Here is a 20,049-nt window from a genome sequence, read left to right as displayed (position 1 = left end):
GTCAGGGGTTTTCTGCAGCTCGGAGGTAGCTGATCTCTGTTTATATTATACTTATCAAACATTTGAAGCTTATGTTAGATGATTTCCTAGAATAAAAACAGCTCCATGGTTTTTCTATGCCCTTTCAAGGATTAAACCCAAAGAAAGTAGAGGGTCATTTGTTATACGTTTGGTTGATGGCCTGATACCCTCTGCTTTGCTTTCTACTTGGTAGGGTCTCAAGATGTGTTTGTAGAACTGAATTGAACCAGGAGGCACCTCTGTCCTTTAAAATGATGCCTTTTATCTAGTTAATTGTTATGAAGGATTGAAAAACAATATTTCCTGATTGGGAGAATTTTTTTTGTAGTATAAAACTGTCATCTATTAACAGATACCCTCTGACTCATGAGATTTAAAAATATGATAGGTATTCGAAGTGACTATTTTTTTAATTAAAGTTTATTGGGGTGACAATTGTTAGTAAAATTACATAGATTTCAAGTGTACAATTCTGTATTACATCATCTATATCTCACATTGTGTGTTCACCACCCACAGTCAGTTCTCCTTCCATCACCATATATTTGATCCCCCTTACCCTCATCTCCCACCCCCCACCCCCCTTACCCTCTGGTAACCACTAAACTATTGTCTGTGTCTATGAGTTCTTGTTTCTCATTTGTTTGTCTTGTTCTTTTGTTGTTTTTTGGTTTATATACCACATATCAGTGAAATCATATGGTTCTCTGCTTTTTCTGTCTGACTTATTTCGCTTAGCATTATAATTTCAAGATCCATCCATGTTGTCATAAATGGTCCTATTTTCTCTTTTCTTACCGCCGAATAGTATTCCATTGTGTATATATACCACAACTTCTTTATCCAATCATCTATCGAAGGACATTTTTGTTGTTTCCATGTCTTGGCCACCGTAAATAGAGCTGCAATGAACATTGGAGCACACGTGTCTTTATGTATAAATGTTTTCAGATTTTTTGGGTAGATACCCAGGAGAGGGATTGCTGGGTCATATGGTTATTCTATTTGTAATTTTTTGAGGAACCTCCACATTGAAGTGACTATTGTTGATAGAAGTGCTGACAGACGATCTTAGACTAGAGACTTCCGGGTTTGTAGTCAAATGAGCTCTCCCATTGGCTTCCTGTCGCAGGTGTCGGAAGCTGCCCCGGGCGTCCAAGGACTGGCAGGCTTTTCTGGATCTGAAGAGGACGATTGATGATTTCAGCGAGTGCTGTCCACTGCTGGAGCACATGGGCAACAAGGCCATGACGGACAGGCACTGGGAAAGGATAGCTGCTCTCACTGGCCATAGTCTAGATGTGCGGAATGAAACTTTTAAGTTAAGAAACATCATGGAGGCACCGCTCCTGAAACACAAAGAGGAAATAGAGGTACAGCCGACAGAAAGCATGCTCTGGTGCATGAAAGGTCTCACGGGATTTATTTCACAGTATTCCTACACTGTGGGATGTCGGAGTAGTAAACCAGGACATTTAAAACCTGTTTCCTGACATTCAACTGTTGATGCCTTCAACAAGTGTGTCTGTAACAAATGAGGATGCATTCCTGCATTCATAGCCCATTAAATAGCTTGTTTAAGTAAATATTTATACAAATAAAGTTATAGTTACAAGCCATGGTAAGTACCATGGAAGGAAAAACATGCCACTCAATGGAGACCCTACAATAAAGGGGTTGGCCTGTCTGGGAGGTGGGGGAAGGGTGATGAGGGTACAAGAGGGTGCGCTGCTTGCACATGACTGACTTCATGAGCAGAGTCTGCTTGTGTGGTGAGGGAGAGGGGCTTCGCAAGTGCCAAAAAGACAGTGCCAGGAAGATGGAAAGGCATGAGTGAAGGGTCCAAGGTGTGTTTTGGCGAAAAGAAGAAGGCCAGAGGGGAGGGGGTCAGGGATGGGGGAGAGAAGAGACAGCTGAGATTGGGGACGTGGAGTGGGGCTAGGACATATTATTGATTTTGGTCTTTACAGCAATGGGGAGCCAGCTAGGAGATGTATTTTGAACAGGGGATGCCACGGTCAGTTTTTCGTTTTGTAAAGATCACTCTGGTAGCTGTGTGGAGAAAGGACTGGAGGAGGGCAAGCGGAAGATGATGGGAAAACCAATTCGGAGTTTATAAGAATATCCCAGCAAGAGATAATGGTGGGTTGGGTGAGGGAGCAGATAGTGAAGCCGGAGAGGGGAGACAAGATTGAAGAGGTCTTTAGGAGATGAAAACTGGTAGAATTTGGTGATGAAGGGAGCATGGAAGGAGAAACAAGGGGGAAGCTGAAGGTGAACCCTCGGTTTGCTATGATATCTAGATAGATGATGGTATGTATCACTGAAATAGGGACTGTTGGAAGGGAATCAGGTTGAGTGACAGGGTACAAAGATTGTGAGCTTGAGTTTGGACCTGAGTTTGATATTTCACAAGTTTTGTCTGGGGTTCCCTTGACATATCCAAGCAGAGAAATCCAGTCGGCGAATGGATGTGGGTGATGCCGGGAGGTACAAAAGCTTAGCGACTGCCTGGGCATAGACAGCTCGCCCGAGAGGGAGAGTGAGGTGAGCAGAGGGCAAAGACAGGGCTTGGCTCGTGGTCCGGGAGAAGGTAACGCTGCAGAGGAGCCTGGGAAAGTGATCCGGGAGCTGGAAGAAGTCAGGTTTCTGCTGATTCCCTCCTCCCGTACTGCACCAGTTTGATTTCAGAGGTAAATCAGAGACACATTAAATTTTGAGTCTTTGATTAAAGTTTGAAATTTTAAAGGTTTATTGTCTATTTTTTTATCCCAATTTTTAAATGTTGATATACTTGACATATAACTTTGTGTAAGTTTAAGGTGTACCACATGTTGATTTGATACATTTACATTGCAATAATACTGCAGCATTCGAACGCCTCTATTTTATCACATAATTATCATTTTTCCTAGTGGTGAGAAGAGTTAAGACCTAATCTCTTAGTAAGTTTAATGTTTATACTGCAGTTTTGTGGTCTATAATTACTATACTGTGTGTTAGCTCCCCAGGACTTACTAATCTACTAGCTGCAAGTTTGGACCTTTAAACAACATCTTTCCATGTCCCCACTCCCCAGCCCCTGGGAACCTCCACTCCGCTGTTTTTTCAGGTTTGGTGTTTTGATTCCACATATAAAGGATTCCATATAGTATTTATCTTTCTCTGTCTGACTTATTTTACTTAATCTAATGTCCTCAAGGTCCATCCATGTTGTTGCAAATAGCAGGATTTCCTTTTCTTCTGATGGTTGAATAGTATTCTGTCATTGCACATCTTTTCTGTTATCTTTCTTTCTGGAATAATTTGGTGGGAAATTTTTACAAATTAAGGCTCTGTTATTTAGTAATGTCTCTATCTCCATCTCTATTTCTAACTGTCTATATACACAAAGACCATTGATTACATTGCAGTTTAGATCTGAAAATAGGAGCATTCTTAGACACATATGAAGCACAGAGCGAAGAACCCAGGTTATTCCAGAAGGATGTGTGACTTTCAGGTGGTAAAATGAGAGCTTCCGATTTCAATAGGACATCTGTATCAGTGCTGTGAAAGAGAGAGACATCGAACAAAAGCTGAAGCAAGTGGTTCATGAATGGGACAACAAAACACTCACATTCGGCAGCTTTAAAACCCGTGGGGAGCTGCTCCTCCGAGGGGACAGTACCTCGGAAATCATCGCCAACATGGAGGACAGCTTGATGTTGCTGGGCTCCCTGCTGAGCAACAGGTAGGGGAACCTCCATCGTTTTCCTGAGGTTTGAGACTCATAATAACGCATATTTCAAGAGAAATTAATTAAAAAAATGCAGCTATATCCGTCATATAATTTACTCATTAACAATGCTTGTTTTAATGTTAGCCTTTTGGCCCAGCATGTGAAACACTGTTTCTATTTCATTATCCTCTATTTGTGGGGTGGATTTGAGACCACCAATTGGACAAAATAATGCAGCATGTAATTAACCACTTGGATCTTGTGGAACATTTCAGCTTTGCTGCTGATAAGCAGCCTCCCCGCACAGCAGACAGCTCAACAGGCTCAAGAGTCCAGGGGGAGAATTATTCTGATTTTCAGAATGATCACGCTACTTGGCAAACCTGTGTCAGTAAGTTTATGGACTAGGAACCGCTGTTGGTGTGCATATTTAATGAGATGATGGATCAAGATAGAGAATGAATTCAATTCATAAAGGAAAACAAAACAGTGCAGACCGATACCAGTCTAATACTTCAGTTTGACAGTCAAAGCAAGCCCTCATGCTTGGGCCAAGCAAACCATAGACTCATGAACTTGCATTCTCTCTGTTCCTTGCTTCCCTTTGCTCTTTCTGACATAATTTTTGTTCAACAGGAGCTTCTCAAATACATGGCAATTGTGTAGAATGTGGGTACCACCAAGATAGGAATTGTGTTAACTCTGTCTTTAAAAGGCCACTCTGTTCCCTCTATATATGTGTATCCCTACTTTCAATGTAGGAAGCAATAACTACTTAATACTGTTTTGATAAAAATTCCTTTGTTCCACTTACTTGGTATACCTAAGTATTTGAAGTGAGTAATACAGAATATAAACTTACATCTTTGAGGTTTAGACCATTGGTAACCTCGAGTCTGAACTACTTAGGATTTGGTGAGCTTTAATGAATTTGGTTACTATTTATACGCAACCAGAATGAGGGACAGATGGAAGATAATGCATCCTAGGGAGGTAGAAAAGGCTCACGTATAAATCAAGTAAAAATTATTTGTGTTAGGGATGGGGAAACTTTCCTTACCGATGGCATTGACTCCACAGACAGAGTTGTGTGAGGAACAGGGATTCAACATAAATTTGTTGAACATTCCCTATGTTTCATGCGCCCTTTTTGGTGCTATGGAGAGAAGAGTGAATGAAACAAAGGTCTCTGTTGCTATGGAACTACATCCCAGTGAAAAGCATAAACAAAAAACCCCAGAAAGATGTATGGAATATTAAAACAGTTTGTTTAACAATTAAGAATGGGAAAATTAAAAATTTATTCACTAATGTATGACTAATGTTTGAGAAGACTTGAAGCCCCATATACTGTTAGACCAGAGAGATCAATAAAGGGAGAAGACAGAGACGAGGAAAAACAACGATAATCATTTAGGATTAAGTTTTTATGCAAATAACCAAAGCACCACATACAACATCACTTAACCAAGACTGAAGTTTGTGTCTCTTTCATGTAAAAGAAGCTCCAAGGTTGATGGTTTAGGTTGGAGTGGGGGTTTCACCATGTCGCCAGGGACCCAAGCTTTGTATGGCTCGTTCTTCTGTCTTTTCTAGGTGTGACCTAGAAACACCTAGGATTCTCCTCCATAATCCCGCTTACATCCAATGTTGATGCTTACTTTTCCTCTAGAAGCCTAGCTACACACTAGATACACCTTAGGGAATTAAAAAAATTCCATCCCCTGGACCACATTCCAGAGTGATTGGATCAGAGCCTCAGGAGTTGTACCGAGGCAGGCATTGTAGTTTTTAATGTTTGCCGGGTGATTTCAATGTGCAGCTAAGGTTGAGAACAATTGATGTGGAATTTAGTTGTGGGACTGCTGCAAAGGAGATTGGGAAATTCAATATTTTAACTGAGCAGCTATGTGTCCAGCAATGGCATTCTATAGCTAAAGAAGGAGAATAAAAAGACATTGGGAGACCACTCAGTGTTTGCCCCAAGAGGGAACATGGAAAGATAGATTCACTGGTAGAGTCAGAAATGTGGCTATCAGGTGTTCATGTATACATGCATAAGCCCCTCCCACTTTGCCCCAACACACACACACCAACATGGGTGGGTTGGGCATCAGTGGATGGGAAGTAGGAAAGAGACGCAGAAGAGGAGAGGCTAAAGAGAGATTCCAGTTATCATATTTGAAAATCGAATTCGTTGGCCTCCACCAGTGGTTCTGTCATTGTTCCATACTATATGAAAAACCAGGGACGCCATGAAATAGACACAGAAACTCAGTAGAGAGAATTATTACTCTCTTGGCCGTAGCAACAACGAGCAGAAATATAGTATTGTGGCAGCTGGGTGGAGTCAACTCTAATGCCTGATCTGCTCCTTACGTGACCTGTCTCCCACCTCTCTATTCTCTGGATCAAAGAGAAAAAGTTAGTCTGACAATGCCCCATAAATGGTGATGAATGATCACTCGGCAGCATCATTTTAAAAGCCAATGACATAATCAACGTTGTAAAGAAACAGGTAAAAGTTAGGATTTTTAAAAAAGCTTTTTAGTTTGAAAACAACAATAATAAAAGCAAAATGTCAAAAACCCCTAAATGCTGTACATATTTCTCATTTTAGGTACAATATGCCATTCAAAGCCCAGATTCAGAAATGGGTGCAGTTACTTTCCAACTCAACAGACATCATCGAGAACTGGATGATGGTGCAAAACTTGTGGCTGTACTTAGAAGCCGTCTTCGTTGGAGGAGATATTGCTAAGCAACTTCCTAAGGTTTTAGAATTTTCGTTATGATTTCATTAGGTTTTTAACACGGAGAACCGTCTAACAACTAATAACTCCTTTAAAGATGCAATAATATTTTAACATCTGTTGAGCTATTGCTCCCCCAATCTGTTCGTTGTTGTTGTTGAACTGTTTTTCAAAGCGAGTAACTGTGGAAAAGAAAGGGCATGAAAATCAGAGTCAGAATGCTGTAAAACTCTGAGGTTTTATAGGAAATGGAGGGTTAAAAAGAACAAAGACTGAATGCCTGCGTAATTGATACACGTCTTCAGATAATTTAAAGGTAGAATTTGGAAGAGTGTAGAATTATGGAGTAGTTATCTTGACAATGGTAAGATAATTTGTTCTTCTATTGCTGACAGTTTAAAACAACTCACACTATACAATATACCCAATTATATCTGTATTGTACAATTGAGGGGTGGAAATGTGCAGGAAAAAGCTCCCAAACAAAAAGGCCCCTTCTCAAGAAGCTGAATATGTTTTTCTCATCTACTTGTAATCATCTCACTAGGTATATGTGGAGTGTATTTTGAGATATTTTTTAAAAATCATTTTTTTAGCAAACTCAAGGATTCTTATTCAATTACCTTAAATTGCTTGCAAAATTTTAACATTTTAACACTCAATTTGAGTTTTAGAGACATGATTATGTTGTATTCCCTTCACTTAGGTGTCCTGGCTTTCTCTTTAGTTTTTAGTTTAATTATAGAGAACAGGTCTGTTAGTCAATTTATTTTTTGGCTGCCAGTGAAATGTATTCATATAGACTAAAATTTATTTTTTTCTGCTTTTATATTTGGTTGTGTTTTTTTCTTGATGGGTAGAGAAGAATCTCAATTTGGACTTAATGGAAAGTTGCACATACAATATTGAAGGAGCTAAATGGGGTTTCTTATTCTCCCACTTGAGAGTACGTGACCATTGGTGGAAGAATTAAAGAAGAAAATAAAAATTATTCCTACTCTCAAAATAATCTGTGCATTTTCCATTTTTCCTGAAAAAAATTTATTTAAAAAATTTTGCAATATTGAGATTATACTAAAATTAAGTTTGTATCTTATTTTTAAATGGTTATTTTGTTTTCCAAATACACAAGCAATTCAATGCTTAGTGTAGGAAAGTTGAAAAACATAAAATTCACTTCATTTAGAGATATCTGGTGAAAACAATTGGGAGTGTCCTTTCCTCCCAAATTGTCTCGTTATTGTATTATTATTTTTGTGTCTGTTTCCTGCTTTTAGTTAACATAATGGGGCTACCAGGGTTGAGCTAAAGGTTTTTATAGAAGAAAGGGGTTGGTATAATAGTGCCAAAGGCCCAAGGAGGATTGCACATGTGTGGACATGGGTGACATTTCAGGCATGTGTAGCTGGGGTATCCAGAATGGTTAGAAATCGCGCCTCTGCAGGAGGTTTGTGGGACGCTCTGTCCTCAAGATCACAGGCGTGTCCAAGTGTGCTTTGTTACCTTCTTCTCGTAGGAAGCCAAGCGCTTTTCCAATATAGATAAATCTTGGGTGAAGATCATGAATCGGGCGCATGAAACGCCAAATGTGGTTCAGTGCTGTGTCGGAGATGAGACCATGGGGCAGTTATTACCACACTTGCTGGACCAGTTGGAAATGTGCCAGAAATCTCTTACTGGGTAAGTCCACTGGCTCTACGAAGCCTCTTGTAGCGTCCTAGAGATGGCAGGGACCAGAAAGATTCCACAGCACTCGCCAAGTCAGTGTTCTTTAGCTAGGACTTAATTCACGCCTCACATTGTTGCACGAATAAAACGGATAGTTTAAAGCCTTGTCTTCTCTCCAAGCGCTTCCTGGGTTTGTGCTGATGTTGGGATTGTAGGATTTAAGGCATCTCCCATCACTGGGACAAGAGCCTGCAAACATTCTGCTACTGTCTTTGCTTTTAAAAATTAATACACCTGTTTTTCTGATATCCTTTTTGTATAAACATCTGAATTATATTCAACCAAGAACAACATGAACAGTGTGTAGTGAACACAGTCAAGATGATACAGAAATGAGAGCCTAGTGTATCTATCAATATACACAGACACACACAGATGCACATACACAGACACACACACTGTTATATACATGGAGGCTGAGTGAATTGTGGGAGGAATAAATATTTTTCTTTTTTTCCCTTTTGGCTAATTAAGATAAAAATCAGTAAGTAGAAATATGTTAAATAGTAATAGTGTAAAAACAGTTATCTATGCATGCTTTTATTTATTTTTTATTTTCTTAATTGAGGCATAATTGACATATAACATTATATTAGTTTCAGATGTACAACATAATGATTGGATATCTTTATATATTGCAAAATGATCACCAGAATAAGTCGAGTTAACATCCTTCACCATTACGTGGCTACAATTTTTTTTTTTGTGATAAGAACTTCTAAGATCTACTCTCTTAGCAGCTTTCAAATATAAAATACGGTGTTATTAACTGCAGTCGCCATGCTGTACATTATGTTTCCAGGACTTACTTATTTTATAACTGACGTACATAGGCTTTTAAATATTTCCCTTTCTAAATTGTTAATCTCTTTAGAATAGTCAGTATATATGGAGACATTTTGGGTAAAATACTGATTGTTGTATTGGTCAAGGTTCTCTAGGAAAACAGAACCAAGAAGATGTGTACACACACACACACACACACACACCCCTCTCAATTTTTCTCTTTTGTATTTTATTCTTTTTTATTATGGACATATTCTATTGTATCGCTTGACATTTTGACATAATTTTAGACCTCCTCAGAAAAATGCCTACTCTAAAATGAGTTTTTACTGCGTTTTCCTTGGCTTTTGAGTCTGTTACCAAGAAGAGGTTATGAGCCAAAATATGTAGCCCGGTATCAACAGTTGAGTAATAATGTTGACACACAAAATGCACCCTCCCATATATGCTGGTGTGTCTGCCTCCATAGGAACAGTCTTCACAGAGCAGGAACAAGTTGTCTTCTCTACTTGGACACAGAAGTTTGGTTGTCACGGTGCATGTACCTCCTTCCATCGAGGTCAAACCACATAGAAAACATAACCTGATTTCTCAGCAGAATCTGGGTCGTGTATTGTGAGGGGGGCAAGTAAGTTATTAAGAATCAAGATCAAAGTTACATAAATAAGAAGGGCAGGGATATTTAAAAATGACAAAATTAGCATAGTTAAAGCCAGGAATGCAAAAAGCTAAAACACACAATGTCAAATATTGCGAGCATTAAAGTAAGACTTTAAGAAAATTAGGGGAGATGGTGGGCAGCCTTTGGGCTTTTATCCTTCCATCTCTTCAAGGCCAGACTTTGTGCTTTTTCACATGCTCAAAGTGAAAAACCCCAATTGCCCAAACAATACCTTGTAATGTACATGTTCCTGGGGATCCTGTGTGAGTGGAGGAGGAGGATTACAACACACGCTGCAAGGCTCGCCGGGTATCATCATTTCACACACTCCCATTTCCTCCCCAAGTTCCTCCCTCACCACCAGCCTCCCTGTGTGTCTCCTTCCTTTCCTTGCCGGTTTCGTTCTCTGACAGAAAGCCGTCTGTTTGCTGTTGAGGAATTTACTTCTTGTCCTTGTCCCGCTCATCCCGCTCAACAAAGGTCCAGCAGTTGAGTGAACATGGCCCATCAGGAGTGTCTCACGCCTGCCCTTAAAGCCAGCCTCTGATTGATGTAGTCCCAGTAAAAACTCTTTTCCGATGGAATAGGATTCTGCTTTTATGAAATAAAAATAATCCAACCCCCCCATGATTTTATGCAGGAAACAAATGAATAATACAAATGACAAGGAAGAAGTAGAAATTTTAAAAAAGGGCAAAATTGAAAAAGGATTTCTGGTAAGATTTCGAAAAGAAATCATAGTTAAAACTGCATTAAGATAGCAAAATGTGTTAGAAAATGAAGATACAGAGGTATAGGTATGAGAATAAGTGAAAAAATATCTATCACGTAAAGATTCACCATAAAAGGAGCAAATACAGAAACAAAAGTGCGGTAGAAAGCAGGGCGATGATGGGAACATTGATGGGGTTTGGGTGACTCCTGGAGACGGAGAACACAGCCAAGGTCACATAGCTCGTTCATAGCTACATTGTGCTTCTGCTTCTGTGATGGAGTCATTGGAATTTTAAAGATACAATTCCACAAGTGAGATGCAGCCTCTGTCAGATACAGCACTGATTGCAAACAAAACAAAACAAAACAAAAACAAAAACTACCCTGTGTGTATTTTTCTCACTCTCTACAAAGAAAGTACAAGGTTTTCCAGATTAAGTCAAATGTATACAGTACATTTGTGAAAAATGGAGAAATCTTCCCAGTCATTCTGGAAAAAATAATTGTCTCCCTGTCAGAATATAGAATACTACTGGGCAAAAGTAGTATGAAAAACAAAACAAAAGCATTGAACAAACAGTATGTGGGAAAATCTATCTCCAAAACTTTCCCTCTTTCCCGTGAGATTAATTTATTCCAAGAGAGCCTGCTTTGTGTGTTTATACCATTTATCTTTTCCCTTCCTGATTAGATACTTGGAGAAAAAACGACTCTGCTTTCCTCGGTTCTTCTTCGTCTCAGACCCCGCCCTTCTGGAGATCCTAGGACAGGCTTCAGACGCACACACTATACAAGCCCATTTGCTGAACGTGTTTGACAACATTAAAACTGTCAAATTCCATGACAAGGTTTGCCTAATTCTAATTCCTAACCAGCAGTGACTGTGTCTTAGGATCGCATCTGTCTTTAATAAATCGCTCCCTGATATTGTGCTTACAAAGGATTACTTCCCTGACCATTAACTCTCAGCCAGTGACGTGACGGAAAACAAACTTTTGGGTCCAATTTAGCTTCAGAACTTGGTGATTGCTTAATATCCAGAGTGTAGACTTGAATAACAAACAGTTTTAACTATGATTAGGAATGCATTGTATATAGCATTTGTGGTTTTGCATGACATGTTAACGGTTTAGAAATTCAATAAAACAAGGAAACCAAGGCTCATAAAAGAATGCCTTCACCAAACAGAATTGCCACAGTGATTTGACTGTTTTAATCAGGCTTCAGAAGCTTTTGGCATGATGGTCTTCCCTGGTTTTCATCATGCTCAATTGAATTCTTTTTTTTTAAACACACTCCCAACAAGTTTCTAGAATCATGGAGTTGTGTGGCACTCAAAAAAGGTCATTCAGTGTGAGGGAGGCCACCTTTGCGCAGCTTCCAGAAGATCCTGTCTGATCCATCCATTCCCTGGGGAAGTGACACTACCAGTTTGATGCTGTATTCAGCTCCCCTCTGGTGCTCCGTGCAAACCCTTAGTATCATTCATTCATTCATTCACCCTAGCATGCGACTTGTTCTTGTTGAGCAAATATCACGTGCCGGACAAAGGGAGTGTACAAAGCCCGGGAATTTGGCTCCATGGAGTCCAGAGTTAGTGCACTGGTACAGCAATTCCATTGTAAGCAATTCAAAGCCAGCCATCTATGCTCATGCCCCTTGCTACATGCCAGGCATGAGGCTAGTCCTGGGGTGCCAAAGAAGACTATATCACAATCAATACTGAAGTTGTTTCTATGCAGTGCAACATCAACATTCAACAGAAATTTAGCAATTACACTGTCAATCTTTTTTTTTTTTTAAATTTATTGGGGTGACAATTGTTAGTAAAATTACATAGGTTTCAGGTGTACAATTCTGTATTGCATCATCTATAAAACACATTGTGTGTTTGCCACCCAGAGTCAGTTCTCCTTCCATCACCATATATTTGATCCCCTTCACCCTCATCTCCCACCCCCCACGCCCCTTACCCTCTGGTAACCACTAAACTATTTTCTGTGTCTATGAGTTTTTGTTTCTCATTTGTTTGTCTTGTTCTTTTGTTCTTTTTGGTTTATAGACCACATATCAGTGAAATCATATGGTTCTCTGCTTTTTCTGTCTGACTTATTTTGCTTAGCATTATATTCTCAAGATCCATCCATATTGTCACAAATGTTCCTATATCATCTTTTCTTACTGCCGAATAGTATTCCATTGTGTATATATACCACAACTTCTTTATTCATTCATCTATCGAAGGACATTTTGGTTGTTTCCATGTCTTGGCCACCGTAAACAAAGCTGCAATGAACATTGGAGCACACGTGTCTTTATGTATAAATGTTTTCAGATTTTTTTGGGTAGATACCTAGGAGAGGGATTGCTGGGTCATATGGTAATTCTATTCGTAATTTTTTGAGGAACTTCCACACTGCCTTCCATAAAGGCTGCACCAGTCTGCATTCCCACCAACAGTGTATGAGGGTTCCTTTTTCTCCACAGCCTCTCCAACACTTGATACTATTTGTCTTGTTGATGATAGCCATTCTGACTGGGGTGAGGTGATATCTCATTGTGGTTTTTATTTGCATTTCTCTGATGATTAGTGATGTTGAGCATTTTTTCATATGTCTATTTGCCATTTGTATGCCCTCTTTGGAGAAATGTCTCTTCAGGTCCTCTGCCCATTTTTCAATTGGGTTGTTTGTTTTTTTGTTGTTGAGTTTCATGAATTCCTTGTATATTTTGTATATTAGCCCCTTATCGGAGACACTGTTTGCAAAAACCTTCTTCCATTCAGTTAGTTGCCTCTTTATTTTGTCGATGGTTCCTTTTGCTGTGCAGAAGCTTTTAAGTTTCATATAGTCCCATTCGTTTATTTTAGCTTTTACTTCCATTGCCTTTGGAGTCAAATTCATAAAATGCTCTTTGAACCCAAGGTCCAAAAGTTTAACACCTGTGTTTTCTTCTATGCAGTTTATTGTGTCAGGTCTTATGCTTAAGTCTTTGATCCATTTTGAATTAATTTTGATACATGGTGACAGATAGCAGTCCAGTTCATTCTTTTGCACGTGGCTATCCAATTCTCCCAGCACCATTTATTGAAGAGGCTGTCTTTCCTCCATTGTATGTTTTTAGCTTCTTTGTTAAAAATTATCTGTCCATATTTATGTGGTTTTATTTCTGGGTTCTCAATTCTATTCCATTGGTCTATGTGTCTGTTTTTCTGCCAATACCATCAAACCATGCTGTTTTGGTTATTGTAGCCCTGTACTACAAGCTAAAGTCAGGGAGTGTGATACCTCCAGTATTGTTCATTTTTCTTAAGATTGCTTTGGCTATTTGGGGTCTTTTGTTGTTCCAAACAAATCTGATGATTTTTTTGTTCTATTTCTTTAAAAAATGCCATTGGGATTTTGATGGGGATTGCATTAAATCTGTATATTGCTTTGGGTAACATGGCCATTTTAACTATGTTGATTCTTCCAATCCATGAGCATGGAATGTCTTTCTATTGCTTTGTGTCTTCTTCAATTTCTTTCAAAAATGTCTTATAGATTTCAGCATATAGGCCCTTCACATCCTTGGCTAAGTTTATTCCTAGGTATTTTATTCTTTTTGTTGCAATGCAAAAGGAATTGTTTTTTGTATTTCTTTTTCTGAGATTTCATTGTTAGTATATAGAAATGCAATGGACTTTTGTACATTAATTTTGTAGCCGGCAACTTTACTGTATTCGTTGATTGTTTCTAATAGCTTTTTGGTGGAGTCTTTAGGGTTTTCTATATATAGCATCATGTCATCTGCAAAGAGTGGTAATTTAACTTCTTCATTCCCAATTTGTAAGCCTTTTATTTCTTTCTCTTGCCTGATTGCTCTGGCAAGGACTTCCAACACTATGTTGAAAAGTAGAGGTGATAGGGGACAACCCTGTCGTGTTCCTGAATTTAGAGCAAAGGGCTTCAGTTTTTCACCAATAATTATGAGATTAGCTGAGGGTTTGTCTTATATGGCCTTTATTATGTTAAGGTATTTTCTTTCTATACCTATTTTATTAAGTGTTTTAATCATAAATGGATGTTGTATCTTGTCAAATGCTTTTTCTGCATCAATTGATATAATCATATGATTTTCGTCCTTTATTTTGTTTATGTGATGTATCACATTGAACCATCCTTGTGCCCCGGGGATGAACCCCATTTGGTTGTGATGAATAATCTTTTTAATGCATTGTTGTATTCGATTTGCTAGAATTTTGTTTAGGATTTTTGCATCTGTATTCATCAGAGATATTGGTATGTAGTTTTCTTTTCTTGTGTTGTCCTTACCAGGTTTTCGTATGAGGGTAATGTTGGCCTCATAAAATGAGGTAGGGAGTACTGTTTCTTCTTCAATTTTTTGGAAGAGTTTGAGCAGGATTGGTATTAGATCCTCTTTGAAGGTTTGGTAGAATTCACTAGTGAAGCCATCTGGTCCTGGACTTTTGCTTTTGGGAAGGTTTTGGATGACTGATTCAATTTCATTACTGGTGATCGGTCTGTTCAGATTTTCCAGTTCCTCGTGGTTCAGCCTTGGAAGGCTATATGTTTCTAAGAACTTGTCCATTTCTTCTAGGTTATTGAATTTGGTGGCATATAGTCCTTCATAGTATTCTTGGATGATCCTTTGTATTTCTGTGGTGTCCGTGATAACTTCCCCTTTTTCATTTCTGATTTTGTTAGTTAGTGTCTTTTTTTATCTTAGTGAGTCTAGCCAAGGGTTTGTCAATTTTGTTAATCTTTTCAAAGAACCAGCTCTTTGTCACATTATTTTTTTCTATTGTGTTTTTGTTCTCTGTTTCATTTAGTTCTGCTCTGATTTTTGTTATTTCCTTTCTTCTGCTGACCTTGGGTTTCACTTGTTCTTCTTTTTCTAGTTCTTTAAGGTGTAACATGAGGTTATTTATTTGGGATTTTCTTGTTTCTTGAGATAGGCCTGTAATGATATAAATTTCCCTCTTAAAACTGCTTTCACTGCATCCAAAAATTTTGGTAGGATGTATTTTCATTGTCATTTGTTTCTATGTATCTTTTGATCTCTCTTCTAATTTCTTCTTTGACCCAGTTGTTCTTTAAAAGTATGTTGTTTAACCTCCATGTATTTGTGTTTTTTCCTGCTTTCTTTTTGCAGTTGATATCCAATTTCAAAGCCTTGTGATCAGAGAATATGCTTGGTATGATTTCAATCTTGTTAAATTTGCTGAGGCTGATTTTATGTCCCAATATATGGTCTATCCTTGAGAATGTTCCATGTACACTAGAAAAGAATGTATAGTTTGATGTTTTAGGATGAAGTGCTCTATATATGTCAATTATGTCCATTTCATCTAATGTGTCATTTAGGGGCTGCTATTTCATTGTTTATTTTTCTGGTTGGATGATCTATCCATAGCTGTCAATGATGTATTTAAGTCTCCTAATATAATTGTGTTTTGGTCTATTTCTCCCTTTAGTTCTGTTGGTAGTTGCTTGGTATATTTTGGTGCTCCCTGATTGGGGGCATAAATATTGATGACTGTTATGTCTTCTTGTTGTATAGTCCCCTTCACCATTATGAAATGTCCATCTTTGTCTCTTCTTATCTTTTTCACCCTGAAGTCTGTTTCATCTGATATCATTATGGCTACACCTGATTTTCTCTGGGTACCATTTGCTTGGAGTGTCAATTTCTACCCTTCCACTTTGAGTCTATGCTTGTCCATGTATCTGAGATGTGTCTCTGGGAGACAGCATATGGTTGGGTTTAGTTTTTTTTATCCAATCTGCTACTCTGTGCCTTTTTATTGGTGAGTTCAGTCCATTTACAATTAGGGTGATTATTGATAGGTGAGGATTTCCTGTCATTCTGTCTTTAGTTTTCTGGTAAGGCTGTGTCTCCATTGTTTCTTTACCTGTTTGTTGTTGTCTATTATTTCTTTGTGGTGGTATTCTATGATGTTTCCCTCTGTTTCTTCTTTTATTACAGTATATATTTCAGTTCTGGATTTTTTTTTTTTGAGTGGTTACCCTTAAGTTTATGTAAAAGAAAGTTTCATATTTAGAGTATTTCATTTTCTTCAGCATGCTTACTTTCTCCATTCCCATATTCTGGTTCAGGCTTTTACTCTCCCCCTTTTCATGTTTTGTTTGCCACAAATTGTCCCTGTTGATGGTGGTCGAATAGCCTTTAGTATTTCTTGTAGTGCAGGTCATGTATTAGAAATTTCCCTCAGCTTTTGTATGTCTGGAAAGGTCTTTATTCCTCCTTCATATCTAAAGGATGTCTTTGCTGGATATATTATTCTTGGCTCATAATTTCTCCTTTCAGTAGTTTGAATATTTGGTTCCACTACCTCCTGGCTTGTAGAGTTTCTGCTGAAAAATCTGATGATAATCTAATGGGCTTTCCTTTGTAGGTTACCGTCTTCTTTTCCCTACTGCCTTGAGGATTCTTTCTTTGTCGTTGATTTTAGACAGCTTCAATACAATGTGCCTTGGAGAAGGCCTGTTTGGATTGAGGTAATTAGGTGTTCTATTTGCTTCTTGGATTCGAGGATCCAGTTCTGTCCACAAGTTTGGGAAGTTCTCATCAACAATTTGTTTGAATATATTCTCTGTTCCCTTCTCTCTTTCTTCTCCTTCTGGTATGCCCATTATTCTTATATTGCTCTTTCTGATGGAGTCAGAAAGTTCTTGTAGAGTTCTTTCATTTCTTTTAAGTCTCAAGTCTCTTTCTTCTTCCATCTGTGTAATTTCCAGGTTTCTATCTTCGATGTCACTGATTCTTTCCTCCACTTGGTCAACTCTACTACCTAAGTTGGTTATTTCATTCTTAATCTCTTCTGTTGAGTTCTTAATCTCCAGAAATTCTATTTGGATCTTTTTTAAATTTTTAAAAATTTGAATCTCTTTCGTAAAATGCTCATGTTGTTCTTTGATTGTGTTTCTGAGTTCATTAAACTGCCTTTCTGTGTTTTCTTGCATCTCGTTGAGTTTTTTCAGAACTGCAATCTTGAATTCTCTGTCATTTAAGTCACATATTTCCATATCTTTAAGTTCCTTTTCTGGAGACTTTTCACTTTTTTTCTGAGCTGTCTTGTTGCCTTGGTTTTTCATGGCAATTACTGATTTATTATTTCTCTTCCTAGACATCTACAGGAGTGGCTTCTGCAACAGGTTGAAAGGAAGAGGTCTTTCTTTTGTTTTCCAGTACTTGTTGGTAGAATGTTTTATTTTCTCTCTGACTGCAGCCTTTTTTTCCTTCTCACACGGTAGTGCTATGTTTTCTCTGCACTATTCCAGCTTCTCACACAATGGGGGGGATTCCCTGGGAGACGGGCTTCTCTTCTGTTAATAGTTTGTCTGGGTCACAGGGCGCAGTGTCTGTGTGGGTATGTGGAGAGCTTTTGAAGTTCCAAAGCTCTTCCTGCACCAGATTCAGAGCCCATAGGTTTCAGCAGTTCTATTGACTCCTGCAGGGATCCGCCCAGATAGGTGGGGCCATGGGCGGGGTGAGTTGTGAGAGGTGGCCCAGAGCAACGGCAGGGACCACCACCACAGCTGATCCTGCCTCCACAGCTCCCTCCCCTTTGCCGGAACCAGCCGTGCCACGAATCTGTGTCTGCGGTCCACAGTTCTCAGAACAGCAAATATTCTGTTCTTTTGATCTGACACTGCTACTGTTCCGTTTCCAGCACTGGGCAGGTGGGGGCGGGGTGAGCCCTGGGAGGGTAGAGAGGGGGTGTCTAGTCTCAGTGCCTAAGGCTTCCGTTCTCTGCTCGGCAGTGAGGGCTTAAACCACCGTTTTCAGCCTTCTTCCCTCAGTCTTTTCTCCGAGGTCTCTGCCGTGAGTGTTGGGCTCAGCCGTGCCACATGCTGCCCTCTCAGCCTTGCAGGCCATAAGCGGAGCCCTAGCAGCCCGAGTTCTTCCCTCTCCCGCAGCTGCAGTAGTTCCGGGATGCAGCGAGCTCGGAGCACTGAGCCAGGTCTGCGTCCTGCACCTGCGCGCCTCTGTCTCTGCACTCCTCCCCTCCCTCCTCCCCTGCTCATGCGACTCGTCCACCTCTAGGTGAATTCAGCCGTGGGCCTCTTCGTCCTGCCCGTCTGCTGTGCAGGCAGGACGTGGAGTTATTGTTGTTCGATTAGTTGTAAATTCCAGGGGAGCTTTACAGAGGCTCACCTCACGCCGCCGTTTTGATGAGGTCTATATGACTGTCAGTCATTTTTGACTTGCTGTGCTAGTGTTGTGCTCCACAGCACGGCCACGTCCATCAGGGAGCCCCAAGCTGGGTGTAAAAGGAGGCTTCCCACAGGAGAATATGTATTTGAACTGATTTTTTGAAGGTGAATGGAACGTAACTTGGGGAAGGGATGTGTGGTCTGGTCAGAAGAAGGGGCAAGTGGAGGTGTGGGCAGCCCAGGATGTGAGACATGTGGCTGTGGGAGGGAGTGTATTAGTTTCCCAAGGCTTTCCTGGATTCAAACAACAGAAATTGATTCTCTCACAGCTCTGGAGGCTAGAATTCTGAACTGAGGTGTCGGCACGGTTGGTTCCTACTGGAGGCTCTGTGGGAGAACCTAGTTTCTGGTGGCTCTCAGCAATCCTTGGTGTTCCTTGGCTTGCAGACACATCACTTCCGTCTCTGCCTTTGTCCTCACAGGATGTTCTCCCTGTGTGTCTGTGTTTCTGTGTCTAAATTTTCTTCTTCCAAGGACACCAGTGATTATATGAGGACCCACCTTCATCCAGGACCACATCTTAATTTGATCATATCTATGGAGTTTCCAAATAAGGTCCCATTCACGGGTACTAGGGCTTAGGGCTGCAACATATGTTTGTGGGTGGAGGGGACACAATTTAATCTACAACAGGGATTGAAGAGCAAAGGGAGAAGGGGGAGAAGGAGGCATGGACCAGATTCCAAAAGGCCAAATGCATCACGCTATGGAATTCTACTTCATCATGAATGTGATAAAAGACATGGAGGTTTTTAAGCAGGGCAGTGACCTGATTTGTGTTTCAGAAAGGTTCTCTGGCTCAGTGTAGGAGGTGGGATGGAAGGAATGGAAACCAGTGTCGGAAGTGATTGCAAAATCAGGAAGGAAAACACTGAGCTGCTACAACAAAGCCTGGACGTAGGGGTGGGTGGAAAGGAAGGCAAGACAGTATGGAAATAGTTTAAAATCAATGCTTCTGTAGCTCTACCTGATGTGTGGGTTGAAAGAGCAGATTGAATTGCCCACAAAGTTCTTCCTGGTGTTTGGCTCAAATCCTTCTGCTATAGCACTAGGACTTCATGGTCCTAGAGTGAGGCTTTTCACTCTCTCATTGTTCATTGAAAATACTTTAAACTTCCTCATTTTTAGCCTCTGCTCATAGCAATTTCTTCTTAAAATAGCATTTTTGTCATTGTTGTTCCTGCAATAAGGTATCTACTACCAATGGCAAATCCTGGTATTGTGGGTCCTAAATCTGATAAAAACATAGGTACACATTTATATTGAGACCCTTGCAAAGGGGCTGTGTGAGTGAGAGGCCCAGAAATTCAATTTACTGGCTTCATTACTACAGTTCTCAATCCGAGTTTAGGATTCAGTTCTAAAGCTGAGATTTAGGGAACAATATTCCTCTTACGAAAGAACAAAAACAACATACATTTGCAT

The 20,049-nt window shown here is 39.7% G+C and overlaps 1 protein-coding gene across 1 annotated transcript in view; it reads left to right on the top strand.

The window, feature by feature from the left end:
* The window catches only part of DNAH5 (dynein axonemal heavy chain 5), a 210,324-nt gene that overhangs the window by 67,781 nt on the left and 122,494 nt on the right, over positions 1-20,049 (top strand). Inside the window, exons 28-32 of the mRNA XM_033111135.1 lie at positions 1,154-1,394; positions 3,555-3,754; positions 6,363-6,516; positions 8,012-8,175; positions 11,076-11,232. Of these exons, the coding sequence (XP_032967026.1) occupies positions 1,154-1,394; positions 3,555-3,754; positions 6,363-6,516; positions 8,012-8,175; positions 11,076-11,232 (916 nt within the window). The remainder of the gene's footprint in view (positions 1-1,153; positions 1,395-3,554; positions 3,755-6,362; positions 6,517-8,011; positions 8,176-11,075; positions 11,233-20,049) is intronic.

This window comes from Rhinolophus ferrumequinum, chromosome 7 (assembly GCF_004115265.2).
Source record: "Rhinolophus ferrumequinum isolate MPI-CBG mRhiFer1 chromosome 7, mRhiFer1_v1.p, whole genome shotgun sequence".
Lineage (NCBI taxonomy): Eukaryota > Metazoa > Chordata > Mammalia > Chiroptera > Rhinolophidae > Rhinolophus > Rhinolophus ferrumequinum.
Note: the sequence above shows the minus strand (reverse complement) of the source record. Positions and strands in the feature narration are given on the sequence as shown.